The following is a 25,980-nucleotide window of genomic DNA, read 5'->3' on the forward strand; positions in this document are numbered from 1 at the left end:
GGATGTCAATGCCACCATCCACAGTGCTCCCTGAATCATTTGATGAGCATGAAAACAATGTAAACCATATGCCATGGCTGTCTCAGTCACCAGATCTCAACCCAATTGAACACTTTTGGGAGATTCTGGAGCAGCGCCTGAGACAGCGTTTTCCACCTCAACAAACAACAAGTGATGGAATTTCTCATGGAAGAATGGTGTCACATCCCTCCAATAGAGTTACAGAAGCTTGTATAATTTATGCCAAGGCGCATTGAAGCTGTTCTGGCAGCTCGTGGTGGCCCTATTAAGACCCTTTATGTTGGTGTTTCCTTTATTTTGGCAGTTACCTGTACCTTGCCAGTGCAGAGCTGATCTCTGCATAATGCTACAGTATAACGTACAGTTATGAATATAACTACTGTTCCCTGAAGGAGGGAACGAGGTATAACGTACTATGGGGGAGTCAACGACCAATCCTATTCACCTGAAGCAAACTGAAATCACACCCAACGGGCCAATGGATGCTGATCCCACCCGGTGAAGCCCCGCGTTCCTGGCTATAATACCGGGGCTCGCATCCATTTCCTCAATTCAGTACCGCTCTTCAGCGAGCCCAAGCCCCCTGATGGCATGGGGCCAAAATATGTTATACCTTATTCCCTCCTTCAGGGAACAGTAGATATATTCATAATGGTATGTTCCCTTTCAGTTGGTCACTCAGTATAACATACTATGGGGACATACAATCAGAGGGTACCAGACTACGAGGCCCTCGGCAGCCCAAGCACACACAGGTTCCACCAGCTCCAAAAAGGAGTTACAGAAGCAATCCTTTAATACTTACACGAGAAGCCTGAACTGTCAGAGCCTCATGAGGCCTGAACTGTCAGAACCAGGACCTACTATAACTTGACTATGTGCATTGACACACTGCCACTGCAGCCCAAGTCCCTAGACCCCATGGTTCCAAGTACAATACTTACCTTGCGAGCTTGAAATATCAGAACTTGTACAAGGAAACCCAAAACAAGAGAACACCTGTCGTGACTTCGTAAAGCGCACACGTGCGCTGCATAGCATTGACCAGAGTCAAACTCACAGGAAACCTGCAGTAACCTGGAAATAGTGTAATAGTTTGCTGCCATGGCAGACAAAGGCTTAAACCCACAGGGAACTGTGGAAACCTGGACAAAATGCGCCGCCTCATCGACGAACCACTGCAAGCTCAAACCAACAGGAAAACTGTGGTTACCTGGATAAATGTGCAACCTGCTTGCTGACGTACACCAAGGCAGCCCAAGGCTCAATTCCACAGGGGAACTATGGTAACCCCAAAAAACTGCCCAACCTGCGCGCTGCCAAACACCCACTCCCGGACCCAGCCATTAAAGCACTATGAGCCACACTGGGAGCAATTACATCCAAGCGATAAAACTTCACAAAGGTATGTGGGGAACCCCAACTCACTGCAGCACAGATATCACCAATCACCATGCCCCTGTACACTGCCCAAGAAGTCGCCACACCCCTAATGGAGTGAGAACGCACACCGCTCAGCAACCCTTGTCCTTTGCTGTCATATACCAGGGAGATAGCCTCTACAATCCAATGAGAAATACGCTGCTTTGAAGCACCCTACCCCAAGCTGGATTTGCAAAATAGACAAAAAGATTGTCACAAACGCCCACATACGTGCGTAAAGTGCACACCGGACACAGGCCATGCAACCTCCATTGTTCACTGGAAGCAAGCGGAGGAGGTGAGTAAGGGAACAGCCAGGGACCTGTAAGACATAGGCACAACCTTGGGAGCAAAAGCTGCATTAGAACTTAACGTCACTTTGGAGTCGCAAGGCATGAACTCCAACCCGGAACGGTGTACTGATAGTGGGTAGAGCCGTCAATCCCTACATGACTAGCCGAGATGGCTGCCATATAAACCTTCAATGTGGAAAAAGAAAGGCCCTGCTCAAAAAGCTCTTGCAAGAACGTGAAAATGTCCACCAAAGAGCTCTGAAAAAGGAGACTCTCCTTTAACCCGACACCAACCCTCAAACGTACTCCACTTATATGTATGCAACCCTCCCGTAGAGGGCAGACAAGCGACTGTACAGTCGTAATCACGTTAGAGGGTAAACCCCTAGCCGTCAAATTCAACCTTTCAGGGGGCCAACCCACAGATCCTATATCTGCAGTCGTGGGTGCCAAATTCTCCTGTGAGCCTGGGACAATAGATCCCAATGACACGAAACTCCCCACGTGTCCCCGCCCAACAGGCGGATGGTCTCCGGGATCCCGGATTGTCTGGACCAACGGATAGCCACCAAAATCAACAACAGACCCTCCTGGTGGACCCTCTCTACGATGGCCTGAATCAGGTCCACCGGAGGAACACATAGAGCAGGGTCTGAGGCCAACAATAAGCCAAATCAACCGTTCCCAATGGAGCACCCTAATTCCTTATTGAGAAGAACAGACGACAATGCACGTTTTCTCGCAATGCGTAAGATCTATGATGGCCCTTTCGAACCGGTCCCATATCTGGGCCATCACTGAGGGATGCAGTCTCCACTCCATAGGGATAGGACTCCCCCTGGAAAGTAGATTGGCACCCACTTTAAGAGATCCAGGAAGATACGTTGCCCTGAGCGACAGGAAATGCGCACTGCTCCATACGAGCAGATAACGGGCCAGGTTTAGGAGAGAGAGAGACCGCATCCCCCCCTGCCTGTTGATGTACGCCACCACCGTTCTGTTGTCCGCAATCACCCAACGCTGAAACAGACGCATCAACAAAAGTCCCAGAGGCACCACACCTATCATAGAGGCCATCAGACCGCAGGCACAAGCAAAAAGGCACGAAGTTCCCCAACTGAAACTGTACCAGACAGAGCAGGAATGCGACACTCCTCTGTTAGGACAAAAACGCATGATTCAGAACTGAGTCCAGAACGAGACCCAGAAGCTGAATGCGCTGAGCCGGATTCAAACAACCTGTCTTGTAATTCATTATGAACCCCAGCGACTGAATATGTGAAACCAGCGTAGCAGTGTGGAGCACCACCTGTTCCCTCGACTCCGCTACGACCAGCCAATCGGAGCACGCTGCCTGTCTCCCATACATTGTCTCCTGAAGGGACCGAGCACTGTTTTTTTGTCATGCTTGTTTTCATATCCACCACTCTTGACAACAGTGTGTCTGAACGTGGGGAAGGAACTGTGTGTTCTGATACCCAGCCCACACCGGGTTCAGAGACCTCGGCAATCAGTAACTTGCCTCCATTGAACGAGCCACTTGGGAGCACTGTTGCCACAGTAAATGCTTGGGAGGAGGGCCCCGAGCCAAACAACCTTGTAGGTGAAACTGGCTCACCCAAATACATCCGCCTGTCCCTCCCAGGATTCCCGAGAAGTGGCGCAGCAGGGACAGGAGGTGAATACCTCCAAGCATTGGTGGAACTCCGCTGCGGGGGAGAAAATGCCATCAAAGGCGCATTCACCACCGATGGTTAATTCTCCCCGATTTACACTCTGAAAACCCTCCAGATGTCAAGTGTCAATGTGCAGCGGTAGGACAGAGTCAGGCGCAGGACACAGAACTGAGTAAACAACGTACTTTACTCGAAAAATAAACAACACTAATTTCCACGCAGGGAAAACACACCAGCTCACGTAAGTCTCAAACACAAAACAAAGAACAAACATGCACAAAACCATGTGGGAACCAGAGGGTTAAATAGGGAAATAATATAATGTAATGGGAACCAGGTGTGTACAATCAAGACAAAACAAATGGAAAAAGAAACGTAGATTGGTGGCAGCTAGAAAGCCGGTGACGACGACCGCCGAACGCCGCCCGAACAAGGAGAGGCACCAACTTCGGCGGAAGTCGTGACACCAGAGCCAATCAGGGATCAGTGGTGTAAAGTAGTTAAGTAAAAACTTTAAAGTACTACTTAAGTAATTTTTTGGGATATCTGTACTTTACTTGACTATTTATATTTCTGACAACTTTTACTTTTACTTCACTACATTCCTAAACAAAAATATTTACTTTTTACTCCATACATTTTCCCTGACACCCAAAAGTACTTGTTATCTTTTGAATGCTTAGAAGGACAGGAAAATTGTCTAATTCACACACTTATCAAGAAAACATCCCTGGTCATTCCTACTGCCTCTGACCTGGCGGGCTCACTAAACACATGGTTCGTTTGTAAATTATGTTGGAGTGTTCCCCTGGCTATCTGTAAATAAATAAAAACCTGAAAATGTGGCTGTCTGCTTTGCTTAATATAAGGAATTTGAAATGATTTATACTTGTACTTAAGTATATTTAAAACCAAATACTTTTAGACTTTTACTCAAGTAGTATTTTACTGGGTACCTTCATAGAGTCATTTTCATAGAGTCATTTTCTATCAAGGTATCTTTACTTTTACTCAAGAGTATGACAGTTGGGTACTTTTTCCACCACTGTCAGGGATAGTATATCATCCCCGGAATCCGGACTCTGAACACTGCCAGAGAAACCGGAATGAGCCTCACTTGGCTGGGATGACACCCCTATCAACTCCGACCACCAATCTTCCTCACAAAGTCAGCCCGAAGTTGAACCCAGCCGGAGGCAACGGTCACAAGAACTGATCCGAGCCAAGGCCTCCTGAGCCTGTTGTGAGTTTAATTTTCATTGTGAAACCAAATGCCCTAGGGCACGGTCAGAGGTTCAAATTCGGCTGGTTAGCCTTTTTGATGGATGCAAGCCCTGATATTATAGCTAGGAAGCCCATTTGCTGTGATTTCAGTTTGCATCAGGTGAATAGGATTGGTCGCTGACTCCCCATAGTATGTTATACCGAGTGACCGACTGAAAGGGAACACCATGTTATATGTTGAACCAGTATCTGGGCAGAGGAGGAGCCAATGAATATGACGAGTCTCCTCTCTAGCCCAGTTTGCTACCATTCATTTTCCCATTAGACAGCTCTGCAAGTGTTATAATATCAAAATAAGTTTGTTACTCACCAAATTGAGAGCTCAACAAATCAAGAGCTTGGGACAATGAGGTTATATCTGCAAAAAGATGATTCTGAGATAATTGACTTTAAAGTTCCGAACCCTCATTGGTTTGAATCACTCATTACTGCCATGTACAGTATCCCGTACAGTATCCTGAAAGATAATTTATTTTATCACCTACATCAGTGTATGAACATCATATCAACCTGTTGTTTCACACGCGCTACACGGAATGCACTAATATTTCATGTAAGAGGTGGATTTGGCGCATGCACACTTGGTCAAAAACAATACATAGATTCTTTCCAGACATGTTTTGGGGGTTGCTTGTAAATTTATTTTAATACCTTTTTTGAAAGTACATACCGGGCGTGACAGCATGTTTGATCTTGCAAGCCAGCCACCTTTAGCCAGAAAGTTAGCAAACCAAATGCATAGCTGGAGCCCTGAGCTGGAGAAAATGTATTTGGCACATGTTAGATGCAGTAGTTATCGTATAGGTATAAGATATCTAGCTGGCAAACATTTAGTAGTGAACTTCAAGTGTAACTTGATCACCTCTCTTGTGCTGCTCAACAGTGATCGTCACGTCACAAAACTTCCATTTGCTCAATGTGCTCTTTGTTAACAAACATACCATGTGACTGCCTCAATATTTTAAAATAATTGGGGGAGGGGGATGATATTGAAAATCATACCACTGGTATTTCAAAATACCCCGGTATACGGTATATACCGCCAATGCCTATTGTCCATAATTGTTGATTACATGATAATACAATTATTGTGACAGCCCAATTTTTTCCTCACAGTTTCCTCACCTTCTTTTACCGCTGAAGGTCAATGCAATTGAGCGCAGAATTGCCTTGATTGTAGTGCTCTGAAGCTGATCCTCTTAAGTGTGAGGGCTTTTGAAATTGGCATGGTAGGACTTTGGCTTACAGCTTATCCTGGAGTAACTGGTGTGAAAATGTGTTCAGAATGTGTAAGAGCCTCTGCTCCTCCGGCGTGGTCTACAGCCCCTGGTGGAAAGCCCTGTGCAGGTGGCTGGCTAAACAGCCCAGCACACAGCAGATAACGGCCTCCTCACCTGATTGGATCACAGAGAACCACTCCTCTTGCGGTCTCCTTGCCAGCTGTGAGCCAGAAGCTAGAAGCCAGAAGCCAGGGTGAGGTGGAGGCTCTGTCCACTCAAGTCATTAAGTTGTTAGACATACTTTATATAGGTCTTCTGAAAAGCCAAGGGCAGCGCTACGTCTCCAGATAAAGAAGTAAACATCTTAGATTAGGCTCCTTGCAGATCAAGTTATTATGAACTGTGTAATACAATTGAGACATACTGTACATGACTTGTTGGTAAAAGTGAAAGTCTCATTCAATCAATGAGTTGCGAGTTTTTTCCCCAAATCTAAAATGTGGTTTAGTTTGTTTCTCAAATCATTATATTGACATTTGTCAACATCATTATACTTGGAAGCATTTGTAAGACCAGTCAATGCTTTTCAACATTTAATATATTTGATCAACATAACTAAAATCTCTTTTAAAATATCATAAGCATTTGGCTACGTTGCACTTGGTCCTCTGAGAGCAGACAAAATTGATTTGTTGTTCAATAAACCAGGGACCTGTTTTGCTCAATTAGCTCTATTTATCTCAATAATAGTATTTCAAGTTTACTTGGCCAGCTCCCTTTGTTTCTATCTTGAAGCTGTACTACATGTTTCACTGACGCTTGACTTCTCATTCCATTCCATTTCTGTTGTAAATCAAAAAGATGAAATAAAAATTCTGGACAGCTGAAATATTAGGCCATATATTATCACCATTACTTCTGACTGCAATGTAATAAAAAATGTTGGATTCATGGTTGGTAACACATTTGTCACACACATTAATTGGTGTTGCATTACACTGTGCAGTTTAAATGTTGTGGCAATATTCAGCACAGCAACCACTAAACATTGTTTTTGCTCATAAAATTAGGCGGACATGGTGTACTTGAATGTCGAGTTTAAAAACCAGTGGGAATTCCCCATCTGTAAAGCACTCTGGCACAAGTAATAATCCTATTTCTAAAGACCCAGGGCAGGGATTTACAGAGCACAATTAGGGTAATAACGAGAAGCTGTTTAATGCCCTCATCAGCATATCAATAAATAATACAGTGGCTCCTTAAATTCAATTTCTTTGATTCCATTTATGCTTTGGCCATTTCTTAGATTCCCCCCTTCCTGCATATACTTTCCAGTATGTTCATGTACAGTAGTATCTGTCATTCGACTTCCTGATTGGGTGTGTATCTGAACTTTTGACTTTTGTAAATTAGTAATTCTTCCAGGTGATTTTCTCCATTAGCCTTTCATAGAGACAGAAAGGCATGAGTTGTAAATGTGTGTGGAATTTATTTTCCGATTGCATTGTGTATTAATATCAAAGAGAGTCAAATATGCATATACACTTCGAAGCATGCATCCAGTTGCCCATTTGTGATAAGGGGAGGTCTCTGTAGAATGGTAATGTTCCTGTTGATTTATTTAATGTTTTATCATTCATGAAACCCATGGATTATACAAGCTAAGGCAAACTGCTCTCTAGTAGAGAAGGCCATACTGTAGCACTACCTAGAGGACAGACACTGTGCTGCTCATGAGACCACACACACACACACACACACACACACACACACACACACAAAACACACACACACAAACATACAGAGACTGAGGCACGTACAGTAGAGGATATGTGGAGACTTGGCCGGAGAAGAATGGAGATTCAGGGTCAAACATTGAGTCGCCCCAGTCTGAACTGCAGAAACCTCTGCTACAGTGCTCTGACCTGACAGTGTTGGGCCGTTTTCAGAGCAGGCCCAGAGCCATCTCAGATGTGTCATATAACCCCATCTGTCTGCCTCCCAAGGGGACCTGCTTACCTTTGCCCTGCCATGTGTTCCTCCATAGCCTAAATTCCCAAGTCTGTGCTACCAGAGTCACAGTACAGCATCTGTCTGTGCCAGATACGTCAGTCTGTGGTTGGCCTTTTAACGCCTTCTCCGGAAATACTGGGACGATGTCCTAGTCCTAGCACTCAAAGCTTTGAGGAAAATACTCTTAACGTTACAACTTCAAATAACTGTTTCACTGAAAAGGCCACTAGTTCTACAACATTTTGGATTGCTCCGGCGGACTGGGACCAGAAATCGGCCCTGGCATTTCTAACACACCGGACCATTTATTTCCTTGAGGCCCCCACACCGGACAATCTTTTTACTTGACCCCTCCACACCAGCCCATTTGTTTCCTTGAGACCTCCAGTATTAGACAGATCATTATCATTTTGCACAAAATCCCCAAGTTAGACAGGCCCACTGGGCTAAACATGGACCAGCCCATCTGGCATTTGCCTGAAATGCCAGATGGCCAATCCGCCCCTCAATTGCACACCATCAAGAGCCAGTACCAGACATGTGAGATGTCTCTGTAATCATCATTAACCTCAGCATTACTGCATCACAAATGCTTCTGCCATGTCTGTTGGTGAGAGTACATGCATCTGGTCTGTAGATAATTGGACAGAAATGCAGACACCTTGATCCTCATGAAGCTGGTTGAGAGAATGCCAAGAGTGTGCAAAGCTGTCATCAAGGCTACTTTGAAGAATCTCAAATATAAAATATATTTTGATTTGTTTAAGACTTTTTTGGTTACTACATGATTCATATGTTATTTCACAGTTTTGATGTCTTCACTATTATTCTACAATGTAGAAAATAGTAAAAATAACCCTGGAATGAGTAGATGTGTCCAAACTTTTGACTGGTACTATATATATATATATATATATATATATATATATATATATATATTCCAAATTAATAGAAATTAAACAACAAAAATATAGTCGTTGCATTTGTATTCACCCACTTGGTTTAGGCAAGCCTAAATTAGTTCAGAAGTAAAATGTAGCTTAACAAATCACATAATAAGTTAGTGCCCTCAGAAAGTATTCTCACCCCTTGACTTTTTCCACATTTTGTTGTGTTACAGCCTGAATTTGTGAAACTGGCCTACAGTCATTACCCCATAATGTCAAAGTGGAATTATGTTTTTAGATATTTTTACAAATTAATTAAAAATGTAAAGCTGAAATGTCTTGAGTCAATAAGTATTCAATCCCTTTGTTATGGCAAGCCTAAATAAGTTCATGAGTAAAACTGTGCTCAAGAAGTCACATAATAGTAGTCCTCTGTAGCTCAGCTGGTAGAGCACGGCGCTTATAACGCCAAGGTAGTGGGTTCGATCCCCGGGACCACGCATACACAAAAAATGTATGCACGCATGACTGTAAGTCGCTTTGGATAAAAGCGTCTGCTAAATGGCATATTATATTATAATAAGTTTCATGAACTCACTCTGTGTGCAATAATAGTGTTTAAAGGGACATTTCACCGGTGCTCTTTCACTGTATGTGTCCATTAATATGTTGTCAACATATAAAATGTCTCATAAAAGCCTAGAATTTCCTCACTACACGCACATTTCTGCATCTCACTGGTAGAAACGGGCCATCTACATTTCCTGGTTGTATGCAAACCAGAACATCCAGAATTCTTAGTTGGTATCGCCCCTGTCGAGGTGGATCCGTTTGAAAATGGGTGTCAAGAGGTAGCTAACATTACTTGCTGGACCAGCCACTCGTTCATAGAACATCAGCTTGCGAAAAACCTTTTATTTTTATGTCGACAACAACTGTAAAGTTTAGTCATGGTGTAGTGCTCAGTACCTGAATTACATTTACATTTTAGTCATTTAGCAGACGCTCTTATCCAGAGCAACTTAACGTTAGTGAGTGCATACATTTTCATAATGGCCCCCCATGGGAATCGAACCCACAACCCTGGCGTTGCAAACGCCATGCTCTACCAACTGAGCTACACGGGACCAATGTGCAAACTACAAGCAAGCACAGGCTACCTTACTAAGAAAATGGGCAGAGGTAACGTAGATAACTTAGCTAGCTAGCGAACTAACTAGCAAACTACATTTGTAGCTAGCTAGCTTTCATAATACGCTGGCTAGACATTCCAAAGCATATCAGCATAATTAGCCAGCTGCTATCTGGCGATGGGATTTGTAACTTTTTCAAGCTAACTTTAGCTACGTTAGGTTACGTTAGCTACAGCCTACCGAACCGTATCTAACCATTAGCTAGATAACTAACTACCGCATGGTGGTGGCTGCATCATGTTATGGGTATGCTTGTCGTTAACAAGGACTCGATCCCCATTAGCAAGTATTTGATCCCCTGCTGATTTTGTACGTTTGCCACTGACAAAGAAATGATCAGTCTATAATTTTAATGGTAGGTTTATTTGAACAGTGAGAGACAGAATAAAATAAAATAAATCCAGAAAAACGCATGTAAAAAATGTTATAAATTGATTTGCATTTTAATGAGGGAAATAAGTATTTGACCCCCTCTCAATCAGAAAGATTTCTGGCTCCTAGGTGTCTTTTATACAGGTAACGAACTCTTAAAGGGAGTGCTCCTAATCTCAGCTTGTTACCTGTATAAAAGACACCTGTCCACAGAAGCAATCAATCAATCAGATTCCAAACTCTCCACCATGGCCAAGACCAAAGAGCTATCCAAGGATGTCAGGGACAAGATTGTAGACCTACACAAGGCTGGAATGGGCTACAAGACCATCGCCAAGTAGCTTGGTGAGAAGGTGACAACAGTTGGTGCAATTATTCGCAAATGGAAGAAACACAAAATAACTATCAATCTCCCTCGGCCTGGGGCTCCATGCAAGATCTCACCTCGTGGAGTTGCAATGATCATGAGAACGGTGAGGAATCAGCCCAGAACTACACGGGAGGATCTTGTCAATGATCTCAAGGCAGCTGGGACCATAGTCACCAAGAATACAATTGGTAACACACTACGCCGTGAAGGACAGAAATCCAGCAGCGCCCGCAAGGTCCCCCTGCTCAAGAAAGCACATATACAGGGCCATCTGAAGTTTGCCAATGAACATCTGAATGATTCAGAGGACAACTGGATGAAAGTGTTGTGGTCAGATGAGACCAAAATGGAGCTCTTTGGCATCAACTCAACTCGCCATGTTTGGAGGAGGAGAAATGCTGCCTATGACCCCAAGAACACCATCCCCACCGTCAAACATGGAGGTGGAAACATTATGCTTTGGGGGTGTTTTTCTGCTAAGGGGACAGGACAACTTCGCCGCATCAAAGGGATGATGGACGAGGCCATGTACCGTCAAATCTTGGGTGAGAACCTCCTTCCCTCAGCCAGGGCATTGAAAATGGGTCGTGGATGGGTATTCCAGCATGACAATGACCCAAAACACACGGCCAAGTCAACAAAGGAGTGGCTCAAGAAGAAGCACATTAAGGTCCTGGAGTGGCATAGCCAGTCTCCAGACCTTAATCCCATAGAAAATCTGTGGAGGGAGCTGAAGGTTCGAGTTGCCATACGTCAGCCTCGAAACCTTAATGACTTGTGGGACAAAGTCCCTCCTGAGATGTGTGCAAACCTGGTGGCCAACTACAAGAAACGTCTGACCTCTGTAATTGCCAACAAGGGTTTTGCCACCAAGTACTAAGTCATGTTTTGCAGAGGGGTCAAATACTTATTTCCCTCATTAAAATGCAAATCAATTTATAACATTTTTGACATGCGTTTTTCACTGTTCAAATAAACCTACCATTAAAATTATAGACTGATCATGTCTTTGTCAGTGGGCAAACGTACAAAATCAGCAGGGGATCAAATACTTTTTCCCTCACTATATATAATCATATATTTCTGCATTTCATTCAGAAGAGCAGAGTAACAGAATGCCAGGAAAAATGCATTTCAGATCAACTGGGACACTCAGCAAGCTCTAACTGCCTCCTGTTCATAATTTGTTTCCTGAAATGTCCAGCAGTGCTGGCAGCAGGATTTATAAATAGGCCAGGGCAGAAAAGTTTTGCTCTCTCTTTTTTTGTTGTTGCTGTTGCTGCTCACAGGGAAAATTGTGTTGATGAATGAAGGATGAGTTTGTATGAGTTGCTGACAGCTCCAAGAGAGCTGTCGCATAAGTGCGATGTGTTGAGATCATTCCCTTAGATGCCCCGGCTGCAATAAAGCTTTGAGTGAGTCACAGGCCTGCCTAGGGATTACAATTTTTGCCACTCTCCAAATGAATCACCTCATCACAGCACTTGTAATGCAGGATTTCCTTACTTTAATATGAGTATGGGCTGTAACTAACTCTTGCTAAGACAAAAAGAGGGAGAGAGAGAACATTTTGCTTGCAGAAAATACTGAAATTATCCTAGATCAAATCAAATCAAATGTATTGGTCACATACACATGGTTAGCAGATGTTATTGCAAGTGTAGCGTAATGCTTGTGCTTCTAGTTCCGACAGTGCAGCAATATCTAGCAAGTAATATCTAACAGTTCCACAACAAATACCTAATACACACAAATCTAAGTAAAGGAATGGAATAAGAATATATAAATATATGGATGAGCAATGTCATTATCAGAGTGGCATAGGCTAAGATGCAATAGATAGTATAGAAAACAGTATATACATATGAGATGGGTAATGTAAGATATGTAAACATTATTAAGATAGCATAGAATACAGTATATACATATGAGATGGGTAATGCAAGATATGTAAACATTATTAAAGTGGCATTATTAAAGTGACTAGTGTTCCATTTATTAAAGTGGCCAGTAATTTTCAAGTCTGTATGTAGGCAGCAGCCTCTCTGTGCTAGTGATGGCCTTGAGATAGAAGCTGTTTTTCAGTCTCTCGGTCCCAGCTTTGATGCACTTGTACTGACCTCGCCTTCTGGATGATAGTGGGGTGAACAGGCAGTGGCTCGGGGTGGTAGTTGTCCTTGATTATCTTGTTGGTCTTCCTGTGACATCGGGTGCTGTAGGTGTCCTGGAGGGCAGGTAGTTTGCCCCCGGTGATGCGTTGTGCAGACCGCACCACCCTCTGGAGAGCCCTGCGGTTGTGCACCTGTACTGACCTCGCCTTCTGGATGATAGCAGGGTGAACAGGCAGTGGCTCGGGTGGTAGTTGTCCTTGATTATCTTGTTGGCCTTCCTGTGACATCGGGTGCTGTAGGTGTCCTGGAGGGCAGGTAGTTTGCCCCCGGTGATGTGTTGTGCAGACCGCACCACCCTCTGGAGAGCCCTGCGGTTGTGGGCGGTGCAGTTGCCGAAACAGGCGGTGATACAGCCCAACAGGATGCTCTCAATTGTGCATTTGTAAAAGTTTGTGAGGGTTATAGGTGACAGGCCAAATTTCTTCAGCCTCCTGAGGTAGAAGAGACCCTGTTGCGCCTTCTTCACCACACTGTCTGTGTGGGTGGACAATTTCACTTTGTCAGTGATATGTACGCTGAGGAACTTAAAACTTTCCACCTTCTCCACTGCTGTCCCGTCGATGTGGATAGGGTGGTACTCCCTCTGCTCTTTCCTGAAGTCCACGATCATCTCCTTTGTTTTGTTGATGTTGAGTGAGAGGTTATTTTCCTGACACCACACTCCGAGAGCCATCACCTCCTCCCTGTAGGCTCTCATCGTTGTTGGTAATCAAGCCTACTACTGTTGTGTCGTCTGCAAACTTGATGATTGAGTTGGAGGCGTGCATGTCTACGCAGTCATGGGTGAAAAGGGAGTACAGGAGGGGGCTGATTACACACCCTTGTGGGGCCCCAGTGTTGAGGATCAGCAAAGTGGAGATTTCCTACCTTCACCACCTGGGGGCGGCCCGTCAGGAAGTCCAGGACCCAATTGCACAGGACGGGGTTGAGACCCAGGGCCTCAAGCTTAATGATGAGCTTGGATGGTACAATGGTGTTGAATAATGGCCTATAGTCAATGAACAGCATTCTTACATACAGTGGGGGAAAACATTTATTTAGTCAGCCAAAGTTCTCCCACTTAAAAAGATGAGAGAGGCCTGTAATTTTCATCATAGGTACACGTCAACTACGACAGACAAAATGAGAAAAAAAAATCCAGAAAATCACATTGTAGGATTTTTAATGAATTCATTTGCAAATTATGGTGGAAAATAAGTATTTGGTCAATAACAAAAGTTTCTCAATACTTTGTTACAGTGGGGAGAACAAGTATTTGATACACTGCCGATTTTGCAGGTTTTCCTACTTACAAAGCATGTAGAGGTCTGTCATTTTTATCATAGGTACACTTCAACTGTGAGAGACGGAATCTAAAACAAAAATCCAGAAAATCACATTGTATGATTTTTAAGTAATTAATTTGCATTTTATTTCATGACATAAGTATTTGATACATCAGAAAAGCAGAACATAATATTTGGTACAGAAACCTTTGTTTGCAATTACAGAGATCATACGTTTCCTGTAGGTCTTGACCAGGTTTGCACACACTGCAGCAGGGATTTTGGCCCACTCCTCCATACAGACCTTCCCCAGATCCTTCAGGTTTCAGGGCTGTCGCTGGGCAATGCGGACTTTCAGCTCCCTCCAAAGATTTTCTTTTGGGTTCAGGTCTGGAGACTGGCTAGGCCACTCCAGAACCCTGAGATGCTTCTTACGGAGCCACTCCTTAGTTGCCCTGGCTGTGTGTTTTGGGTCGTTGTCATGCTAGAAGACCCAGCCACGACCCATCTTCAATGCTCTTACTGAGGGAAGGAGGTTGTTGGCCAAGATCTCGCGATACATGGCCCCATCCATCCTCCCCTCAAAACGGTGCAGTCGTCCTGTCCCCTTTGCAGAAAAGCTTCCCCAAAGAATGATGTTTCCACCTCCATACTTCACGGTTGGGATGGTGTTCTTGGGGTTGTACTCATCCTTCTTCTTCCTCCAAACACGGCGAGTGGAGTTTAGACCAAAAAGCTCTATTTTTGTCTAATCAGACCACATGACCTTCTCCCATTCCTCCTCTGGATCATCCAGATGGTCATTGGCAAACTTCAGACGGGCCTGGGCATGCACTGGCTTGAGCAGGGGGACCTTGCGTGCGCTGCAGGATTTTAATCCATGACGGCGTAGTGTGTTACTAATGGTTTTCTTTGAGACTGTGGTCCCAGCTCTCTTCAGGTCATTGACCATGTCCTGCCGTGTAGTTCTGGGCTGATCCCTCACCTTTCTCATGATCATTGATGCCCCACGAGGTGAGATCTTGCATGGAGCCCCAGACCGAGGGTGATTGACCATCATCTTGAACTTCTTCCATGTTCTAATAATTGCGCCAACAGTTGTTGCCTTCTCATCAAGCTGCTTGCCTATTGTCCTGTAGCCCATCCCAGCCTTGTGCAGGTCTACAATTTTATCCCTGATGTCCTTACACAGCTCTCTGGTCTTGGCCATTGTGGAGAGGTTGGAGTCTGTTTGATTGCGTGTGTGGACAGGTGTCTTTTATACAGGTAACGTGTTCAAACAGGTGCAGTTAATACAGGTAATGAGTGGAGAACAGGAGGGCTTCTTAAAGAAAAACTAACAGGTCTGTGAGAGCCGGAATTCTTACTGGTTGGTAGGTGATCAAAAACTTATGTCATGCAATAAAATGCAAATTAATTACTTAAAAATCATACAATGTGATTTTCTGGATTTTTGTTTTAGATTCTGTCTCTCACAGTTGAAGTGTACCTATGATAAAAATTACAGACCTCTACATGCTTTGTAAGTAGGAAAACCTGCAAAATTGGCAGTGTATCAAATACTTGTTCTCCCCACTGTATATACCCTTTGTTGGCAATGACACAGGTCAAACGTTTTCTGTAAGTCTTCACAAGGTTTTCACACACTGTTGCTGGTATTTTGGCCCATTCCTCCATGCAGATCTCCTCTAGAGCAGTGCTATTTTGGGGCTGTTGCTGGGCAACACGGACTTTCAACTCCCTCCAAAGATTTTCTATGGGGTTGAGATCTGGAGACTGGCTAGGCCACTCCAGGACCTTGAAATGCTTCTTACGAAGCGACTCCTTCGTTGCCCGGGCGGTGTGTTTGGGATCATTGTCATGCTGAAAGACCCAGCCACGTTTCATCTTCAATGCCCTTGCTGATGGAAGGAGGTTTTCACTCAAAATCTCATGATACATGGCCCCATTCATTCTTTCCTTTACACGGATCAGTCGTCCTGGTCCCTTTGCAGAAAAACAGCCCCAAAGCATGATGTTTCCACCCCCATGCTTCACAGTAGGTATGGTGTTCTTTGGATGCAACTCAGCATTCTTTGTCCTCCAAACACGACGAGTTGAGTTTTTACCAAAAAGTTATATTTTGGTTTCATCTGACCATATGACATTCTCCCAATCCTCTTCTGGATCATCCAAATGCACTCTAGCAAACTTCAGACGGGCCTGGACATGTACTGGCTTAAGCAGGGGGACACACTGCAGGATTTGAGTCCCTGGCGGCGTAGTGTGTTACTGATGGTAGGCTTTGTTACTTTGGTCCCAGCTCTCTGCAGGTCATTCACTAGGTCCCCCCGTGTGGTTCTGGGATTTTTGCTCACCATTCTTGTGATCATTTGACCCCACGGGGTGAGATCTTGCGTGGAGCCCCAGATCGAGGGAGATTATCAGTGGTCTTGTATGTCTTCCATTTCCTAATAATTGCTCCCACAGTTGATTTCTTCAAACCAAGCTGCTTACCTATTGCAGATTCAGTCTTCCCAGCCTGGTGCAGGTCTACAATTTTGTTTCTGGTGTCCTTTGACAACTCTTTGGTCTTGGCCATAGTGGAGTTTGGAGTGTGACTGTTTGAGGTTGTGGACAGGTGTCTTTTATACTGATAACAAGTTCAAACAGGTGCCATTAATACAGGTAACGAGTGGAGGACAGAGGAGCCTCTTAAAGAAGAAGTTACAGGTCTGTGAGAGCCAGAAATCTTGCTTGTTTGTAGGTGACCAAATGCTTATTTTCCACCATAATTTGCAAATAAATTCATTAAAAATCCTACAATGTGATTTTCTGGATTTTTTTTTTTCAATTTGTCTGTCATAGTTGACGTGTACCTATGATGAAAATTACAGGCCTCTCTCATCTTTTTAAGTGGGAGAACTTGCACAATTGGTGGCTGACTAAATACTTTTTTTCCCCACTGTAGGTATTCCTCTTGTCCAGATGGGATAAGGTAGTGTGCAGTGTGATGGCGATTGCATCGTCTGTGGACCTATTGGGGCGGTAAGCAAATTGAAGTGGGTCTAGGGTGACAGGCAAGGTGGCGGTGATATGATCCTTGACTAGTCTCTCAAAGCACTTCATGATGACAGAAGTGAGTGCTACGGGGCGATAGTCATTTAGTTCAGTTACCTTTGCATTCTTGGGTACAGGAACAATGGTGGCTATCTTGAAGCATGTGGGGACAGCAGACTGGGATAGGGAGAGATTTAATGTGTCCGTAAACACACCAGCCAGCTGGTCTGCGCATGCTCTGAGGACGCGGCTAGTAATGCCGTCTTGGCCGGCAGTCTTGTGAGGGTTAACACGTTTAAATGTCTTACTCACATCGGCCACGGAGAAGGAGAGCCCACAGTCCTTGGTAGCTGGCCGCGTCGGTGGCATTGTGTTATTCTCTATGGGGACCAATTGGGAAATTCACTTTGGAAATCAACCTGTTAGGCACAGATTAAGTTTATGTCTTTAATTCTAACAACACAGTACATTTAAGTCAATGGAAATTATGACGCATCAAAATATGTGTAATTTCATTTAACAATGACTTTCTGTCCTTTCAAGTCCCAAAGGGAATTTAAACCATGACTGTGCAAACTTGATGAAAATGATTACTCCTTCCCTGGCAGACATTAAAAGTTCATACTGTTTCCAAATTGTTAAAATGTGCTTGAAGAACTATAATGAAACTGAAACGAAGTATAGAAAGTTACATAATGTTCTCAATTATTTCACAAATTGGCCTCATAATGTCAATGCCAGTATATCAGCAAAAACATGAGTCAGTTCCAACATTAAGGATTTAACGTGCTCTCCGAAGAGGTGATAATCACATCTATAGTACAGTTCCTCTGGAGGCTGCGACCTGGATATCTGAAACAACCTAGAACTGGTGACACGGGAAAGGATTTATATTGTGGGAGAGACCATTTTTCCTCTCTACTTAATCTAGCCATTTGTTCCTGTGCTGTGCCTTCTAGGCAAATGTTGACATTGACCCGAGTTTTATTTATGACTTTCCTGGTGAATTAGATGAAACGATGTCAGAGGGCTTTGTCAGAAAATGCTCTCTGGGGCTCTTAAAGGTTCATCTTGTGCTCCGAGTCATTGACCTCTCCTCTCCTGCATTCATTCCTCAGTAGCTTCACCAACACTAGCACAGGGGCTCAGTCCTATTCCCGACAGTCAATTACATTACACTAGAGTTAAGGGAGCACAATGGAGTGGGTTATTCACGGCTAAAAACCTTTTAACGTACACAGAACATCCAAGGGACCACACTGTTGACTGATATACCTGTTCCTCATGTAACAATGGTAAAAAAATGCTGTTTCATCAACATATTTATTTTGTCTGCTGAGTCCTACGGAAACAGGCCTGTCCATCATGACCTGAGCAGCTAGGGCCCTCTCTCTGCTTTCTGCTTCTCATGTGATTATAGCCTTGTTCCTTTATCCACTGACTGAGCCCACCCCTTTGATTTCTCATGTTCATCTCCTGAGGCACAAGTTGTTTTAAAAAACCCGTTAACAACCTTGGAGACAGAATTCGAAGTGACACCTTTTCAGATACACATTATCCCCACACCGTTCTTACAAACAAGTTCTCAGACTTCTGATTGAAGTCTATCATGATTGATGTGTGATCTGCCTATGATATTGCTTCACCAGGGAGGACCCTCCCTACTTAACACCTGATGATGTCAATACATAGCCTATTCTAGACTCAAAGCAAAGAAACATATGCATTCTATAATCTATAAATTAGAGAAGCAATTTGCCAGAATGAGAGGTACAAAATGTAACTGTAGATACACAGCAAGTTACAGTAGCTTAACAACAGAATCAACCTTTCACCATACAGTATTCACATTCATGTCCCAATTGTGTTATGCATTGTTTATAACAAAATATTCATCAGAGAGAACACTTAGGGGGCTCATGGGGAAAGTATGGGGGGAGGAGTTGCCCTTAGTTCAGATAGCTGATAGGCCACTAGTTTGGGGGTTAAGAGGGGCCAGAGGGAGAGAGAGACACACCAAGACTGAATGGACCACAAGAATGTCTCCTCTGAGTTACACCAAGTTATTAGTTAGCTAGATAATTTTATTGTTTTGGGCAGCCCTCCTAACCCTCTGTTAGCCCCCTAAGGTCGATGTCCGCGCCCGCGTAGAAATTAAATTAGCATAATACAAAAATCTGTCAGATTAAGCTAGAGATATCTGTTTTTTGCATTGGATGCGTCTCAATCCACTGCACCCGCCTATGTTTCCGTTTTGCTATACGAACTCCACAAGTGTCAGGAGACTCGTTTGAAGTCGGTAGAGCCGATCTGCCAACTTCTGTCTGCAACATCCGAACCGTTTGTATGGGCTAATAGCAGTAACACCAAAAATAATTGTTCATCCAAACATTTATTTATACTGGATATATTTTTGATACTTCAAGAGGTCTTAAAATTCCAAATCAAACAGCTAAATGATTATTGGTATGACCTTCTTAGAACAACCCCCCCCCCCCCCGGCTTAGACAGGGCTTAGACTGTATTTCGAGGGCATTAAAACCCGGTTCGCCAACTTCAACTCCTGTCTTACAAACCCAAAGCACCAATCATGTATATTTATGTTGAAGTATTCTTTCTGTATGCAGTTTAAAGACGGACAGTCAGTCTATAGCCAATGGTAATGAAAAGTTAAACAATTTAATAACATCAAAAACATCCACCAACATTCTTAAACATGCAATAGCTGTATTTGATGTATTTGTACAAAGATGCAATCGAAGGCGATCATCATGGTAACGTTGAGGTTGACTTTAAAACAGGCTTACTGTGATTAGTTTTCTGGGGTTGAATGGCTTTGTCTACAATGACATGCACATTGTAATGAGCAAGGCTGTTCTAAGAACATGGGAACAACATTAATGCTTTAATTGGTATTTTGATGAGCTAGAAAATATCAACTGGTAACTCGGTTGATAATTGTCTGCATGTTTTAGCGAGCTAGCACATAAAACCACTGAATCACAACCTCACTGTGGAAATCGTATCTGGAACTTCTACAACAACAGCATAAGTACTATCCTGTTATCAACTGAGAGTTCTCAGAGCACCTGCCTTAGATCTTTTGTGTATTTCAGCATTTTATGTGATATAACTGAGGCATCAATTTTGTATTGTTATTTTGTCATGTATAAAACCAGGAAATAAGTTAATGAACAACCTTTGTACACATATTCAAATCATATTTAATGAATGCATTTCAAATATAAAATGCAGATAATATTTGCTTCAACTGAAAAAGACCGACATCATATGCTCACACACACGTGTAGTTTGATAAACGATGACTGGGCATGAGAGATCTGGTAGTATAAAACAAGGAGCAATGTGGACTGGAGATTTCTTTTTCTTCCTTTTTACCTTTGAGTAGATTACAAACAGTTGTTGCATTTGACAAAAAAATGCAAAAAGCCTCAAAGGTTTTCACTGATTTGCAGTAATATAAAACACTCCCACATACAATAATATATACATTTGGAAATTATGCATTCTGTTACAGTTTGACAAAACAAAGAGCTTTATAAAATGAAGATGTCAGTGCAGCTGACAATGACACATTACATTTAATATGAGATTGTGATTGGTATGGATTATGTCATCTACTTCCTTTATTTCCTCTCCCCTCCACCAGTCTGATGAAAGTGTTGTCCTAAGGATGGATGATGGACCATTTTCCTTTCTCTCACGCTGTGCTCTGATTGTTGGTTCCTTTGACTTCCATGGACACCCTCTTTTCCTTGCGACCTGCGTACTCGCCGATAAAGGAGCCATCTTCGTTGAACTGTGTGTCCTCATCCCCATAGTCCACCAGGCTGTCCCCACTGTCCTCTGCTTTGATCTGCCCGCTCAGAGAGTGCTGGCTGCCCTTCAGTGGCTTCTCATCGTTGTCACTGTGTCACAACATGATGGCACAAAGACAGGGGATTTCAAAACCACCTAATTTCACTCATGGTTTAACTCTATGGGCTTTATTGGTAAGGACAGGGACACAGGCAGCTTAAATGAAGAGCTTCGATGATTGGCAGCAATGTTTACCTCTGACTGACGGACGGATGAACAATGATCAGATATGTGCACTAGTAAGGGGCCCTCCTGTCAAGTGTACTTAAACCCTACATGTACAGTATATCAATGTATGTGACGATGAATGGGATAATTAAAAGAAGCCGGGTATTGATGTGGATGTCGGGCTTATGCAGATGCTGCAGTCACAAGGTGCATTGTAACCCTGTCTGTATGGGGAGAGATGCTCAGGCTGTAGTTTTCATTGAATTATTCAACAAGAGAGTGATCACATAAAGGGTTCATTGTATAGACTAATGGTTTGGATTGGCATTATGATGCTCCTACATGGGAAATTATGGTGAAATCAGGTGCTTCAGTGATCTGAGCATTTTTTGATTTTGGAGTGAAAATATAATAAATGTGCTTTTCCGTGGTCTGACATTGGAGGCCATATATTTTAAGGACCATACACACCACTCTACTTCTCAACTTTACTGTGAGCACATGATGAAAAATATCTAGGCTACTTTTGATTCGTAACTTAAAGTTAGGTTCTGAGTGTGAGACTACTGATTGGAGTGAAGTGTGGGACTCTGAGTTGCACTCTGTGAGTGTGTTCTGAATCGGACCAGTGAACGATTAATGAATTGAGCACAGATATTACTGCCCCGGAGATGAGCTGCATTCAATTACACAGATTGGTTTTTAGCCTCCTGCTGGGTTCCATTCAGAAACAAATAGTAACATCTGAACAATGAGGCTGTTACTGCTAATGAGCTGAGCTCTACCACCACACATCTACCTAATCACAATGCACAATATAGGGTGATAGCACATCAACATCACTGATGTGTAAACAACAACGGGAGTATTTGTTGCTGTTTATCACATCACGTTTAGCATACATGTTACTCAGCCCATCACATGTCTTGAACAGGGATGTCTGTGAGGGTCCGTGTTAAGCTCATGCATGTGGGGTTTTCTTTTTAAATCAGGAGAAATACAGAAATATAATTATACAATGTGATACAATTCAAAACATTGGGTACAAAGTAATATATGCGCTGATGTCTGAATTCTTGATACAATGGTGGTTGGTGGTATGATTACCTGTATTCACAGAAGGTGTCGTCATGCATACCCTGGGATTCTAGGTCTGGGTGAAGATCCTCTTTCTCCTTTACTGCTCAGAGAGAAATATCATTGTTTAGGGTACCTTGAGTACAGTATAATGTTCAATAAACAACTTTATACCATGTTAAAGACAAAGTAATGTTCTGTTAAAACGCCTTACAAGTTCTCACACATTCCTGAGTAACAACATAGTCAGTGCTTGATGTCAGCAACATTTACAATATGAGTAACAACTGAATCCTAATTTCAAAAGGGAAAGCTAACTATCAGTGAAAGTGCAGGAGGTAGTGTTTAATGAATGCAACACAGAACAAAGCCCTGTGATTTAGACAGTCTTTCTGACATGATAGGCGATTAGCTGAGCTGAACCTGGCGCTCAATAAGTATATAAAGATGAAAGGTACTGTAAACGACGCCCTATCCCTCACAGACAGGACTGGTATTAAGATACCCTGGCTGGTGCTTATGTTTTCATCCCCACCGCTGGCATGTGACCATAAGATTTGCATATCTTCTGTGTGTTCTGTGCATTCTATGTTTTGTTATTAAAATTCTGCATATTTCAAATATGCTGTTTTATTTAAATGTTATAAATATAAATGCATATGCTCCCATTAATTCAAGTTCTCATTATACTGTAAATATCAGCATTGAAATGGTGAGCAGTGGTGTGATGTATAGTTCTACTAATAATAATATATCAGCTTAAGTATGTCTATAATGGTGTTGTCACGATCGTCGTAAGCAACGGACCAAGGCGCAGCGTGATATGCGTACATCTCTTTAATAGTGTACTTAGCAACACGATACAAACAACAAAACGAAACGTGAAGTCCTCGGTCATACACAAACCTACCCGGAACAAGATCCCACCAATCACAAGTGCACAAAAGGCTGCCTAAGTATGGTTCCCAATCAGAGACAACAAGCAACAGCTGATTCTCGTTGCCTCTGATTGAGAACCACACCGGCCAACATAGAAACACATAACCTAGAACAGAACATAGAAAACGAAACATAGACACTACACAAAGAAACTAACACCCTGGCTCAACATACAAGAGTCCCCAGAGCCAGGGCGTGACAGTACCCCCCCCCCCAAAGGCGCGGACTGCGACCGCGCCAACATAAACCCAACAGGGGAGGGGCCGGGTGGGCATTCCACCTCGGAGGCGGATCAGGCTCCGGGCGTGACCACCACCCTCTAACAACCCCCCCATAGCTCCCCTGGTCTGGTCCCGCTGGCTGGAGCTGGACTGGACATCGGTGGAGCGGATTGCTTAGGCTCTGGTGTGGAGCAGCTGACCGGTACCTGACCAGGCACGGGCTGTGCCGGACTGACGACGCGCACCACAGGCATGGTGCGGGGAGCAGGAATGGGCCGGACCGGGCTGACGATGCGCACCACTGGCTTGGTGCGGGGAGCAGGAACGGGCCGGACCGGGCTGACGATGCGCACCACAGGCTTGGTGCGAGGGGCAGGAACAGGCCGGGCCGGGCTGGCGACGCGCACCACAGGCTTGGTGCGAGGGGCAGGAACAGGCCGGACCGGGCTGGCGACGCGCACCACAGGCTTGGTGCGGGGAGCAGGAACAGGCCGGACCGGGCTCTGGAGACGGACTGGAGGTCTGGAGCGAAGAGCTGACACAACCCGTCCCGGCTGAATGCCTATTTTTACACACTCTGTGTGAGGCATCAGCACAGGACGTACAGGGCTGTGTACTCGTACTGGCACTACAGCACGTGACACTGGCGCAGGATATCCGGGACCGAGGAGGGGTACTGGAGGCCACGAGCGTTGAGCCGGCACACTCCGTCCTGGCTGCATGCCCAACTTAGCACGACACGTGCGTGGTGCTCGCACAGGACGTACCGGACTGTGCCGGACCACTCGCGGCACAGTACGCAGCTCCGCATACCTCGGAACCTGCCCAGTCTCACACTGCCTAGCCTGAGTACGGGGAGTTGGCTCTGCTCTACCTCTAGGCTCCGCCAACCTCCCTTCCAGCCCCCCAAACACGGTGGCCTCCTCTCCTAATTCACAAACTCGCCCAGTAGCTGCCTCCAGCAGCCCCGTCGTCCATGCCGTGTGCCCCCCCAAAAAAAATTATTGGGGTTGCCTCTTGCGTGTCCGACGTCGGCCCGGTTGGCGCCGCTGCTCCTCTCTATGGCGCGCCTCCACCGTCTCCTCCCACGGACGGCGATCCATTCCGGCCTGGATTTCCTCCCAAGTCCAGGACCCCTGCCCATCCAAGATCTCCTCCCAAGTCACGCTGCTTGGTCCTGTTTTGGGGGGTGGGATCTTCTGTCACGATCGTCATAATGAGTGGACCAAGGCGCAGCGTGATATGCGTACATCTCTTTAATAGTGTACTTAGTAACACGATACAAACAACAAAAACAACAAAACGAAACGTGAAGTCCTCGGTCATACACAAACCTACACGGAACAAGATCCCACCAATCAGAAGTGCACAAAAGGCTGCCTAAGTATGGTTCCCAATCAGAGACAACAAGCAACAGCTGATTCTCATTGCCTCTGATTGAGAACCACCCCGGCCAACATAGAAACACATAACCTAGAACAGAACATAGAAAACGAAACATAGACACTACACAAAGAAACTAACACCCTGGCTCAACATACAAGAGTCCCCAGAGCCAGGGCGTGACAGGTGTCCAGAGTGATCATTTCTCTTAGGTATTAAAGACTGCCTAGTGCAGTGATTAGTTAGCATTTATAAGGTGCAATGTGTGTGTGTTTGCATCTGAGCACCTACCAGAATATTTCCCTCCTTTATTTCTGTTGACAAAGCAGGCGATTAACACCATGAGTGTGAGAAGAGCCACGACACACATCAGCCCGATGAACCAGCCCTGGGTAGAGATTCCTCCATGGATGCTTGCCAGACCTGAGGAGAGGAGAATAAACAGCAACACGACTCAGCCTTTCATGAGGACGCTTGATTGAATGTTTACATGGACAAAGTCTATCGGATGCAGAGGCAGCAGGTGACGTTGACATGGAAATGTAGCAGTATTAATAATAAACAGCTAATCCCTTTGTCTAATTAATCAACTGAGGAGGCTGTTCAAATGGAATTCCTTTCACCAAGTCACAAAAAATATATAAAAAAGTCCTATTGACACAGAGAACCATGGATGATACCTTGAGACATGTTCAAGGACATTGGTGCACCTGCATACTTAATAAGACGTCAATTGGTTATGGTGATTATGTGTGTAGGGATTTGAAGGGGGGGCTTTTACTATAAGCTTTTACTTATTTTCCGATGTCATCCCTGCTCACCTTTAACCCTGGTCCTGATTACATCTTCAAAAATACTAGAATTATCAACCCAGTTGTTAGTCATAAGGCGCATAGTGTACACAGTCCCAGGCTCCAGCCCCTCAATGACGTGGAAAGTCTTAAAGGAGTTAACTGCCTCAGAGATCTTCCAGTTACCTTTACCTAGGTGCACAATCAGGGAGGGTTAGTACCCATTAGGGGTGAAGGGTCAAGGGTTATTTACAGAGCATTCGATGAAATAACACAGAACACAATTTCTAGCATGT

At 44.2% G+C, this 25,980-nt stretch overlaps 1 protein-coding gene across 2 annotated transcripts in view; it reads right to left on the reverse strand.

The window, feature by feature from the left end:
* Positions 1 to 19,886: 19,886 nt before the first annotated feature.
* The window catches only part of LOC311139010 (neural cell adhesion molecule L1-like protein), an 84,053-nt gene continuing 77,959 nt past the window's right edge, over positions 19,887 to 25,980 (reverse strand). For both annotated transcript variants that reach the window (XM_084173837.1, XM_084173838.1), the window contains exons 24-26: positions 25,185 to 25,316; positions 22,381 to 22,453; positions 19,887 to 21,155 (exon numbers count right to left, since the gene is read on the reverse strand). In XM_084173837.1, coding sequence (XP_084029963.1) covers positions 20,948 to 21,155; positions 22,381 to 22,453; positions 25,185 to 25,316 — 413 coding nt within the window. In that variant the 3' untranslated portion in view covers positions 19,887 to 20,947. The remainder of the gene's footprint in view (positions 21,156 to 22,380; positions 22,454 to 25,184; positions 25,317 to 25,980) is intronic.

The sequence above is a fragment of the Coregonus lavaretus genome (assembly GCF_964263955.1).
Source record: "Coregonus lavaretus genome assembly, chromosome: 12".
NCBI lineage: Eukaryota > Metazoa > Chordata > Actinopteri > Salmoniformes > Salmonidae > Coregonus > Coregonus lavaretus.